Source organism: Cyprinodon tularosa, unplaced genomic scaffold (genome assembly GCF_016077235.1).
Source record: "Cyprinodon tularosa strain WSP-4 unplaced genomic scaffold, ASM1607723v1 ctg377, whole genome shotgun sequence".
In the NCBI taxonomy this organism is placed as follows: Eukaryota; Metazoa; Chordata; class Actinopteri; order Cyprinodontiformes; family Cyprinodontidae; genus Cyprinodon; species Cyprinodon tularosa.
Genome location: NW_024039093.1, coordinates 478,120 through 490,258, shown reverse-complemented (window position 1 = coordinate 490,258; position 12,139 = coordinate 478,120). Strand labels below are relative to the sequence as shown.

The 12,139-nt window shown below is 38.2% G+C and overlaps 2 protein-coding genes across 3 annotated transcripts in view; one reads left to right on the top strand and one right to left on the bottom strand.

The window, feature by feature from the left end:
- Positions 1–1,465: 1,465 nt before the first annotated feature.
- On the top strand, positions 1,466–5,959 carry csf3a (colony stimulating factor 3 (granulocyte) a). The gene is made up of 5 exons (XM_038296793.1): positions 1,466–1,517; positions 1,590–1,750; positions 5,208–5,315; positions 5,411–5,551; positions 5,642–5,959. The coding sequence occupies exons 2-5, from the start codon at positions 1,604–1,606 to the stop codon at positions 5,831–5,833; spliced, it is 588 nt and encodes a 195-aa protein (XP_038152721.1). The 5' UTR covers positions 1,466–1,517; positions 1,590–1,603; the 3' UTR covers positions 5,834–5,959.
- A 2,587-nt stretch (positions 5,960–8,546) lies between these two features.
- The window catches only part of med24 (mediator complex subunit 24), a 28,251-nt gene continuing 24,658 nt past the window's right edge, over positions 8,547–12,139 (bottom strand). For both annotated transcript variants that reach the window (XM_038296777.1, XM_038296778.1), the window contains exons 25-26: positions 11,241–11,389; positions 8,547–9,142 (exon numbers count right to left, since the gene is read on the bottom strand). In XM_038296777.1, coding sequence (XP_038152705.1) covers positions 9,026–9,142; positions 11,241–11,389 — 266 coding nt within the window. In that variant the 3' untranslated portion in view covers positions 8,547–9,025. The remainder of the gene's footprint in view (positions 9,143–11,240; positions 11,390–12,139) is intronic.

Below are 12,139 nucleotides of genomic sequence, written 5' to 3'. Positions count from 1 at the left end.
TAGGAACTGAACAGGTGTGTGTGACTAAATGACCAGGCCCCAAAGGGATGACATCATCATTCGGGCTTCCCGAAATTGGTTCAAATCGTAGTAATTTTAGCATATGTGAAATTCTGACTATGATGTAATAAAATAACTAAATAAAAATGTTGTTTAGCAATAAGAAATAATACAGGTATTTCTAATTGACGTTAAAAAAAATTGAAATTAGCCCTAATTTAAAATTTGGCAGAGAGGAAAAAAATATTGTCTTTATTTCATAATATAGATCTGTTTTCAGCTCTATAGTAAAATCCCCAGAAAATAAGCTGAAATAATTTTAACAAGCCAAAGTTAGCTAAATCTAAAACATTGATTCTAAAGCATTGATTTCAGAAGTTTTATTTGAAAAAAAACTTTCATTTATTTAATTTTCAAATAACTTTATGTTAAAAAAATTTATTTTTATGTTAAATTTGTGATTTTAAAAATTATTAAAGCAATATTTATACATAATTACTCAGTATGTACGTCACATATGTACCTAATACTTATCTCTATCCATTCTTGCAATAATTATTTACATTATTTACAAATTTCTACCCAGATGTTCTAAAATCAGCGTTTTTTAAAAACACTTGAGATTCACAAGTTAAATAAAGACAAGCTGGTAAAATGTTGAGTGATACAAATGATCTCTATAAATGTTCAGATGGACGATGAGATAAATCATGGCTCTGAAAAAAGGAAAAAAAGAGTAAAGTTTGAAGGTTTTGCCTTTAGGTCTAATTCACAAATGAGAAATTCCTGGATGCATATTAACCATTAACCTGGATTAACCATTACGCAGACATTAAACATTAGATAAAACATAAAATAAATGAAATGCTAAAAAAAATCTGTATATAAAGCACGAAACACCAGTGAACCCGTCTTATTATATTTTTAACATGATTTACTTCCATTTTTGCAATTTTAGTAATGCAAGAAAAAAGAAAAGAAAAGAAAAGAAAGAAATCGGTTTCAACATTCACCAAAGGAAGTGTTTCTATTTGGGTCCAACTGCAGAGTAAAAAGGTAAGACACATTCAAGGAAACATTGTGTCATTAATAGTGAGATGATAATGGAAAATCCGCCTTTTTGAGAGCCTATAAATATGTCAATAAGGGTAGAGTAAATCATTAATAGGCTCAGTTTATGGTCAATACTTCTGACCCAGCTTGTGAAGTCATGCATGTCCTGTTTGGTGAGTAGTGAGGTAATCCTTGTAAACGCTGCTTCCCTTTTTCTGCTCATCATCCAGAGAGAAAGCAAAGACTCTGCAGGGATGAACACAGCAGGCTGCAGGGCAGGATCCAGCATGGGCTCCGATCATTTGCCTCCTACTGTAATCACTGCAGTTACTTTTAGCTGAGGCATAATGTTACAGACTATTCTGAACTCCTGCAGCATGGGGTGGGGGGTGAACAGGGGAGGGAGGGGTTCTGCGCAGAGATCACAGAGAGGCGCTCCTCCAAACACGCGCCTCAGACAGACTGTAAGGCATTGTTCTGCTCGCTGACTGACTGCTTTCCCTCTTTTAATCAGTCTGACCGTCTCCTCCCCGCAGTGTTCCTGTGCTACATGGCCTCCACCGCCCGCAGCGCGCCTCTGACGGACGCACTTGTTGAGAAGCCGCCGTTTCAGGAGATCCTGCGGAGCAGCCGCAGCTTGACGCAAAAGATCCTGGAGTCCGTGGAGGACACGCACAAATCCTGCGTTCATTTACAGGTGAGGGGGGGGCTGTCACCCCTGATGGGGGGTGGTGGGGGGGGGGGGGGTATTAATGCGGACTTTAAACATGGTCTGCTGCGTCATTGAAACGCTTAGTCAGGAGAAAAAGAGGCTCAAAGAAAATCGTTTCTCTGCTTCTCACAACGCATCAAGTGTTTTAACATACAGAAGTATGGAGTTAGATTGGGACCATAAAGTTTATTTAAAAAGAAAAATAAATAAAATATAAATAAATATATATTTTTTTTTTTTGCGGCACCAGTGGCCGGTTTTTCTGACAGTAGGCTGACATGAAAGGGGAATGAGAGAGGGGGAGGATGGGGTCCAAGGCCCCCTTACACCGCTGAGCCACCTGCACGCCCCTGAGAAAGCAGTTTAAGCATTTGCTCAGAAACTGAAAATTATTTTACAAAGCATTGAAAAAAGGTTTAAAACTAAAAAAAAGTTAAACAAAATTGTAGATTCTAGTTTTTATAGTTTAAAATGTTTTGTTTGTTTCATACTGCTAGCAATGTGTGGAGGCCAGTGATGGGACTAACGGCGTTGAAAGTAACGGCGTTACTAACGCCGTTACCTTGTTTTAGTAACGAGTAATCTAACTAATTACTTTGACTGTAACTATAACGCAGTTACCATTGCCGACACCCCGTTACTGCGCGTTACTCAGGTCGCACAATGAACCTCTTTTCATGATAGGACTCTAAGCGCCTTGTCATGAGAGAGGGGAGGATGAGAATGGCTGATGTATAGTGAGATTCCGTCTGTCAGTTGGGTAGGTGGGTGTTTCTGCTGGTGGCTGTTAACGTACAGCACACACAGAGAAATGGAGAGTGAGGAGGACTCCAGCAGCAAAACAGGATTTTCCAGATGGAAATACCGGTGTTACGTCGAGCTGCGTTTCCCCATCAGATACGGTTTCCCCTGCATCTCCGCACAGCGCAGGCGGCACGAGTCACCGCGCAAGCGACAGGAAACGAGCATGCTCGCTAAAGGCGCGCAACAGTCGCCCTGTGCTCGCGCCACAGGAGAACTATGGAGAGCGCGAACGATCAAATGAAAGGGAGAAATCTGGATGGATGGATGGACGGACGGACGGACGGACGGACGGACGGACGGACGGACGGACGGACGGATGGATGGATGGATACTCTGCCTTTTCAACCTACTGTATTTTTTATTTTAAACATTATTTGATGGCCTTTGTGGCAGGGATGGAGATCCATATTTTATGTCACACACAGAGTATAGATCTAGAAAGATAGATAGATAGATAGATAGATGTTGCAGTATCTATAACAACCCAAACACACAGGATTTCAGAATTAGACATCCCCAGTTATTAATTTCACCAGATCTGAATGCCCTGTTAAAAAACTTCACATCGCGTTCCCCCCTGATGTCATTTACGTTGAGTTGCAATAAATGCTAAACTCTCTGCAGGTTCTTGTTTTTGTCGTCCGCTCTATTCAGCTGGCTTTGGAAACACATGGAGAGAAGGTGGGGGCTGGGTGGTGAGGGTTACGGGGGCGAGAAACGCAAAAGTAACGCAATAGTTACTTTTGCTAGTAACTAGCAGAGATGGCAAAAGTACTCACTTTCCGTACTTGAGTAAAAGTACAGATACTTGTGTTAAAAAATACTCTGGTAAAAGTGGAAGTACTGATTAAACTTCTTTACTCAAGTAAAAGTAACAAAGTACAGGCTTGTAAATTTACTTAAAGTATAAAAGTAAAAGTAGAAACCACTTTTTTCATGCCGTTGCCTACATTTTAAATGGATGTCTGCCAATAGGACTAGATCTCCGTTGTGTTCATTTTCAATCATCTCGTCGTCCATGCTACTATGCTTTATTGTGGAGTAACTCAGTTGGTAACTCAGTTACTTTTTGGGAGAAGTAACTAGTAACTATAACTACTTACTTTTTCAAAGTAACGTGCCCAACACTGCTGGAGGCGGGACTTAGATGAGAGAGGATGAGGAATGATGATTAGATGATTGAACAAAATAATATTACCAAGTGAAAAAAAAAGTTGTTTTAACATTTGGTTCTCGTTTTAACTTTTTGTTTTCAGTTTCAATTTACTTTTTTCTGTTTAAAAAGAGTTGTTTTTCAAAAAAAGAAGAAAAAAGAAAAGAAAAAATCAGTGTAAAAAGTCTGTTTTAAATATTTTTATAATTTAAAAAGTATTTTGCAGCATCAAATTGTTATTTTTAAAATTTAGTTTAAAGAATTTTGAGCCAACTTTCTGGCCCCATTTTGGCTCCATACAGAAGTAGTTTAGTTTGTGAGAGCCCAGCAAAGGTTGCACATGGCCCAGAATGTAATTTGGGGGCCAAGCCTTAATCCAGTACAAGCATCTGACACCTGTGGCTCCAGGAGCTGTGGATGTTGTACTGATGCTACTAATTATGGCTAAAAATGATGGTTCTGGTTCTGAATATAGTATGATAACACATATCAGTTTTAAATCCATCAGATGAATTATTTTTAGTGGATAATTAGATTGAATTTCTACAAAAAATGACATTAAATCATTAAATTGGAAATATTTTCTTGTTCAGCATCCAGGAAAGTAGTTTTCTCTGCTTTATTCTAAAACCTAAAATTATAAAGGATTTTAGTTAGTATTTAATGTAATATTGTAATATTTCCAGCTGCATCAAACTTGTATCTGTATTCAGTGATAATTGGCTTTGATTTGAAGTGTTGATCGTTAATATCACTTTTGTTTTATTCTTTTTATTTATTTATTGATTTTTTTTTTCTGAGTTTAACTGTTTGCTCATTATGCTGTAAGGAAAAATATTTTATTTACCAAGAAAAACTCAGAAAACTAAGCAAACAAAAAGGGACTTCACATTATTTAAAACAGATCAAAACTTAGAATAAAGGCTTTTTTACACTATTTTAAACTTTATGATCAGAAAGCATCAGAATGAAGTTTAAACTTGACAAACATCCCAGTAAAGGTTTTAAAGTTTTAGGATCTTTATTGAATATGATGCTTTTTCTGCTTCTGTCTTTGGCCTAGTGGGTTAGAGTAGTGCACTTGTGCACTGAGAAGGTTGCAAGTACCCGGCTTGATCCCCACAGCCTCCAGTCTGGGTCTCTGAGTAAGACCCTTAACCCCTGATTGCTCCCAGTCTGCCGCACAATGGCAGCCCACTGCTCCCCAAGTGGATGGGTTAAATGCAGAGAGTGAATTTCCCAATTTTGAGACAATAGAGGGATTTATATTTATTACGACAGACATGAAAGAAAAAAAAACTAGAGGTGGAAAAAAAACATTTCATGTTAAATAAGGAAGAACTGGATCAATGTCGAACATTGATACTTTATATGAAATTTAAATACTTATAAACATAAAATTTTCAGTAATAATTTTCTTTTTTTGTGTTTAAAGTTTGTTTCATGCATTTTGGCTTAAGTCACTGTTTTATGTCTGCATCACAGAGTCTGCAGTGGAAAGTTCCAGAAAATGCTAAACTTGCTACCATGAGGTCCACAATCGGCATCCCATCAGCTCCTGTCATCAAACCGATTTCAGCCAATTTCTCACTGGTATGCATCGTCCCTTCTTAGAGGAGTTTATTCAAGTAACTTGATAAAAAGAAAAAAAATGAGAAGACATGTTCAAACTGCTCTCCTTCTGCCAGGAAACAGCTCTGAGAGCGATGCATGACGGCCTGGAGCTGCACCATGGCTTACTGCGCTCCATCTCTCCTCGACTGGAAGTGAAAGATAGAATGAATGCTTTACAATACGACGTCAGGGACCTAAAAATCGAGATCTTTAGGGTGAGGAACCTTCTGAATCCTGCTTCTGAAATAAACCTTTACACATTTGTTTTCACATTTTAAAGAAACTTATTTTCTAATGTTTCACAGATGCTAAAAATCAAAACCACAGAAGCCACAGTCCCGCCCGCGCCGACCAGCGTGGAGCTGCACCTTCCAGGGGATTATGAGGTGCAGGTGGCAGCGCACCTCACCCTGGTTCAGCTGCAGGTGTTCAGCCAGGATGTGGCGCGTTGCCTCAGGAGTTTGGACCGCAGCGACCAGGAGGAGACCGACAGCTGACCTGCTGGTGTCAGACTCTTCTTTATTTTAGTATTTATTGAAGCACTAAAGATTATTTATTTGTTAATTTTTTTATTTATGTATTTATATTTAAATTATAGCATTTATTTATTTAGGGATTATACACTCACCGGCCACTTTATTAGGTACCCCATGCTAGTAACGGGTTGGACCCCCTTTTGCCTTCAGAACTGCCTGAATTCTTCGTGGCATAGATTCTACAAGGTGCTGGACGCATTCCTCAGGGAGTTTGGTCCATATTGACATGATGGCATCACACAGTTGCCGCAGATTTGTCGGCTGCACATCCATGATGCGAATCTCCCGTTCCACCACATCCCAAAGATGCTCTATTGGATTGAGATCTGGTGACTGTGGAGGCCATTTGAGTACAGTGAAGTCATTGTCATGTTCAAGAAACCAGTCTGAGATGATTCCAGCTTTATGACATGGCGCATTATCCTGCTGAAAGTAGCCATCAGAAGTTGGGTACATTGTGGTCATAAAGGGATGGACATGGTCAGCAACAATACTCAGGTAGGCTGTGGCGTTGCAAAGATGCTCAATTGGTACCAAGGGGCCCAAAGAGTGCCAAGAAAATATTCCCCACACCATGACACCACCACCACCAGCCTGAACCGTTGAAACAAGGCAGGATGGATCCATGCTTTCATGTTGTAGACGCCAAATTCTGACCCTACCATCCGAATGTCGCAGCAGAAATCGAGACTCATCAGACCAGGCAACGTTTTTCCAATCTTCTATTGTCCAATTTCGATGAGCTTGTGCAAATTGTAGCCTCAGTTTCCTGTTCTTAGCTGAAAGGAGTGGCACCCGGTGTGGTCTTCTGCTGCTGTAGCCCATCTGCCTCAAAGTTCGACGTACTGTGAGTTCAGAGATGCTCTTCTGCCCACCTTGGTTGTAACGGGTGGTTATTTGAGTCACTGTTGCCCTTCTATCAGCTCGAACCAGTCTGGCCATTCTCCTCTGACCTCTGGCATCAACAAGGCATTTCCGCCCACAGAACTGCCGCACACTGGATGTTTTTTCTTTTTCGGACCATTCTCTGTAAACCCTAGAGATGGTTGTGCGTGAAAATCCCAGTAGATCAGCAGTTTCTGAAATACTCAGACCAGCCCTTCTGGCACCAACAATCATGCCACGTTCAAAGTCACTCAAATCACCTTTCTTCCCCATACTGATGCTCGGTTTGAACTGCAGGAGATTGTCTTGATCATGTCTACATGCCTAAATGCACTGAGTTGCCGCCATGTGATTGGCTGCTTAGAAATTAAGTGTTAACGAGCAGTTGGACAGGTGTACCTAATAAAGTGAGTGTATTTTTAAACAACCTGCCAGCTTTTAGGATTCACATGTTTAGAACTACAGCTATTGATAATTTAAGTAATTGATTAATCTATTGATTAATATTTTTATTAATCGAAACGAGATGCTTTCAATATCTTAACATTTCTTTAAAAAAACAAATGTTTGATATTTAGCAAAAAAAATATATAAATGGCAAAATGTAAAACAATATAGATGAATATGAATCTATGCGTTACGAGTTGTTTTATCTTAAATGTGAGGTTGTTTTTTTCAGTAAATGACTTGTTTTAGAGTCAGTTTACCTTCAGTGTAAGAAAACATGTCAATCGATTAATAATGTGTTGCAGGAGAAAATATTATTTTTGTATTGCTATTTCATGTTTTTATTTTTTTGATGTCCCAATAAAAAAAAAAAACAAACAAAACTTGTTTCTCCTGATAACATAACAGTTCCTCTTTGAAAATGACTCGACAGGAAGTGACACAGGTTTTTGAAATTCCAGTGAAGCGATCAGAAACGCAAGAAAAACTGAAACAGAGGCTGCAGCATCATGCAGACGGTGTGACTTAAGTGGCAGATGACCTGCAGCGTCACTGGGTGAATGATTCCATCATGTGAAAAAAAAACTCAACATGTGACTAAGAAGCTGATTAAGACATCCGGCGTTTTCACAGAAGCAACATTTCAACAAGTGTAGAAAAAACCTTCACTTAAAGTAAAAACTGAAAGAAAAAAAACTACTTGTCACATCTAGGATCTGGGATTAATGATTAAAAACAGGAAACAAAAAACTATAAATATTTGAAAAACTATTAAAAATATAGTATAAAAATATTAAATGTTTAACAAAGTGAAACAAACTAGAGCAAATAGATTCAAACTAAACCTTTAGAGTGAAATTTGTTCCATTATTGCTGCAAGAAAACCAAAAAAAATACAACTTTTAGTAAAAGGGAATCCAATCCAGAAGTAAAGCTTTGGGATATTTTAGAATTAAAAAAAAAATGCTTTAAGAGGAACTTTGCGAATTTCTTTGATTTTATGTTTTCAAATATTTTTCTTAAAAATTCAAATTTTTTTCCCTATTTTTTTTTTACAGCGTTTATATTTTCCAATTTTACATTTTCAAATGTCATGTTTTCAAATCTTTTCAATAGGTTTAAAATTTTATTTTTTAAGTTAAAGATTTAGTCTTAGAAATTGCTTTCTTTTTAAATCATCCAATTTTCTTCACAATGTTGTTGCCCACAACCATGCAGACCAATATATTAATATCTTCACCGCTGCAAAAAAAGGGAAAAAATAAATTCTGCTAAAGGAAAGTATAAAAAAAATAAATTGAAAAGATAAAATCTGAGAAAACATCAAAGTTAGTCTTAAACCTTTCAAATTAAGATGTTTTTCAAAGCTTTATTTCTAGATTGTTTTTCCAAAACATGTTCTCTGCTGCAACAATAATATTATATTTTGTTTGTTTGTTTTCGAACTTTATTGGCAAAAATACAGGCAATAAGTAAACAAAGGGTACAAGAAATATTTATATAAAAAAAGGTTGAAATAGGAATGAAAAAAAATCTTTTATTGACTTTAAACGATTGAGAGAAAATAATTTACCCAAATGGAAATGCAAATGGGATTGACTTCCAGCGCTGCTGTTAAACATGGCGCCGCCTGCCCCTGCGTACCATTCAGTCAGCTAAAAGGGGAAGGAAATGGAGACGTCCGCTAATTTAGCTGATCCAGCTGCAGTCCTTTCCTCTCAGTTGGGGTTTATGGTTTGACCTTCGTCTCTATTTCAATTCTCTGAACATATCAGCTGAGTCCAAGTAGAGAGCGGGACGCAGCAGGAAGTAGAAACTGGTTCAGAGAGCAGCGACGGCTTTGGCAGCAACTCTCCTCCCCAGAGGCAGACTGAGGTCAGTGATGGCCAGGACCACTTTAGGCTTGGCCAGAGCCGGCAGCTTCACCAGCTCAGAGACCTGGAAAAATAAAAACACAAATCATTCATTTCTCACACTGTTAGGTGAAAGTATTCACATCCCCTCACACTTTGTCAACTTAAAGGTGAATTATTGGGGGTTTAAATTCAAACATCAGGGGTCATCCATCTTTAGACCAAATAATAAGGATTCTTATTATTCCTAAAATCTATTCATGTCCCAGTTATGCAAAAATTCTGCCGATAATGATGCGTGACTCTCAGTGCCTGAATTACCCATAATGCAGCAGTGCTTTTCTTCTAGCATAACAGCACGCCCGGGACCGCGATGGAGTGATGTTGCAATGAAAATGAAGAACTTAATGAAGCAATCACTTAGTATCCTCACATTTTTTGACAGAAATCGTTTACCAGAGAGATTCTTCAACGGCTGGACATAATTCATGGACTACAAATTAATTAAAATGGAGCCGTAAAAGGTCTTGACCAGACTATGGCGTTGCAGCAAAGCCGCGGGTTACGATGAAGTTTGTCAAATGACACATTAGGACGACTAGCTGAATTTTAATGAACATAAACGGCCACAGAAACAATATTTTAAACACATTTACATCCTTATTTGCAGATAAAAGTGAGAAAATTGCTCTAAAAATGTGAACTCTGTCCTTCAGACTCTGTCATCAACTCACACTTAAAGCCCAGTTTAGACCGTCCTCTGAAAACTGATCCCTGCCGAACTTGGAGCAGTTAACAGTGCTGAGCTTGGTACCTTAAGACAGTTTACACACCACGCTAGCACGGTTCCATGGCGCCCGTAACATTCAGGAAGTTTGATTATAATTGTGATATTTCATTGCTTGCAGAGAATAAGGCGGAGAAGGCAGCCTTTGGTGAATTTACTTGACAGAGTCAGCTTTAGGGAAGTGGATACGACAAACGATAGCCTAATCAGGGCTTCCAGATGAAGGAAACATCGACAGACGTTGAGGTTCATCACCCTGCTAAGCAGAATCATCACTGGAAATTGAGTGGCACGTTAAGGAAGCTAGTATTTTTATGAATGTCTGAGATTCCATGATTACAGAGGCTGACTGTAAGGAGATGCGGTGGTCTGCTCATGCGATCTTTGCTATCAGAAAACTGATCCAGAACTGAACCGCGGTGAGCCCTACTGATGAACTAGTACCGGTTTAGTGCAGTTCGGTTGTGTCTGGTGCGGTCTGGTTTATTTCTGGGTACCATTTATACTCAACAGTTATCTTACCCCCCCCCCCCAGCCCTCTGTTTATTGTTTAAATTATCCCTATAAGCTGCACACAAAAGGTTACATGATGGACTGAGTCCCTGCTGGAAATATTTGCTTTTTTTCTCTCTTTATAACTTATACTAATATAAATGCTTGGCATCCGCCATAAAAGAAATCTTTACAGAAGTAAATGTGAGCCATTGCCTCTGCCAATAACGGTGCATTGCTGCAGGACAAAGGTTCAACTCCTGTTCAGTTTACCCTCAGGCCTGTTTCCACACGTTTTATCTTTAAATCATTTAGCGTTAATTTCAAAAGGGAAAAAAGATTTTTTCGACGTAGAAAAGAAAGTAAAAGGAGGACTGCATTAGTCTGGAAAGAAAAAAAAACTTTATTAAAGTCTGTTCTAAAGCTCGTTAATGGGAGAAAAAAGAAGTTCTAAAACATGTTGAAAAAGAGGAGCTTATTTTGATTAGCAGCAAGTTTATGTTTGGTTTCTTTTTTTAAAAAAAGCTTTAGGTAAAAAAGGTACTAACATTAAAAGAAATGTATAGTTTTGTATGACTAAGCTTTGCATCATCCCAGCTGTTGTCTGTTTCTGCAGATGGTTCACATTACCTTCCTCTTTAGAAACTGGGCTTTATCTAACGCACCAGAGAGGATTTATCAGCACATTTTTAGAGCAGTGAGTCAGAGTTATAAGTCAGCCCCTTTCGCATTCTTATGCTTTATTGGATTTACTTTCAAACAAATAAATTCAGCATCACTGATTAATGACCTTCTGATTCTGTCTTTGCATTTCTTCAAACCTACATTTAAGGAGGAATTCCAAAGCCTTCCCAGTAAATCCTGGCGTAACCGGAACTGCCGTTCCTCCCGGCTCATAACTCACCATTGTAAAAGGCATGAACTGCAGGATGCTCCCACGGCTTCCCTGCTCCAGGCACTCCACGCACTCCTCAATAAAACTCTGCACAAACTGGGTGTGGGGCCCCGCCATCTTGGAGCCCAGGGTGGAGGAGAAGAGGAGGAAGAGGTTGGCTGCGAAGAAGAAACAGAACACACTCCGATTAGATTTCTCATTCATATTTTCAGACCTAGAAGGCAGTCCTAAAACAGTATCCTAATGTGATTAACGTCAATTAATCTGAGCAAATGCTTAAAATTCAAACAGGCATTTGTACAACGGTTAAAGAGTTTCTAAATGTAGTTTGATTACAATATTGAAAGATTTTTTAAAATTCAAAATTCAATTTCAAATTAGACTTTCACTGTTAAAAAAGAAATGGAGAAGCTTGAAGACAACATCAAATTGCGGCAAACTAAAGCGACTTCAAAGAAGAACAGATGACGGAGGGGAAATGAGTTTCCTAATGAGTTTCCTCAGCTTGGAAACACTGAGTGTCTTTGAGCGTCAGAAAGGTGTTTCAAATAAAGTGAGAGGAAGCTCTGAATGTGGTTTGATATAAAACTAGCTCCTGTGGAAGCTTATTTATAGTTAAAACAGGGTTATCAATTGGTCACATCAGATCTGAGCTATAGAGTCAGTTTTGTTCCATTGTTGTTTCAAGCAGAGAACATTTTTTGTAAATGTGAATTCAAAAGGAAAAACAAATAAAACCAAGAAAGGAAACTCTGAAATAAGTTCCAATAAAAAATATATTTTGAGAGTATCTATAATTACTTTTTTATTCATAAAAAAGTTCTTTTAAACAGATTTTTTTTAATTTTAAATTAGATTTTTTTTGTTATTTTTTTCTGATCAGCCCTTTTTCTATTTAGAGGTATTGA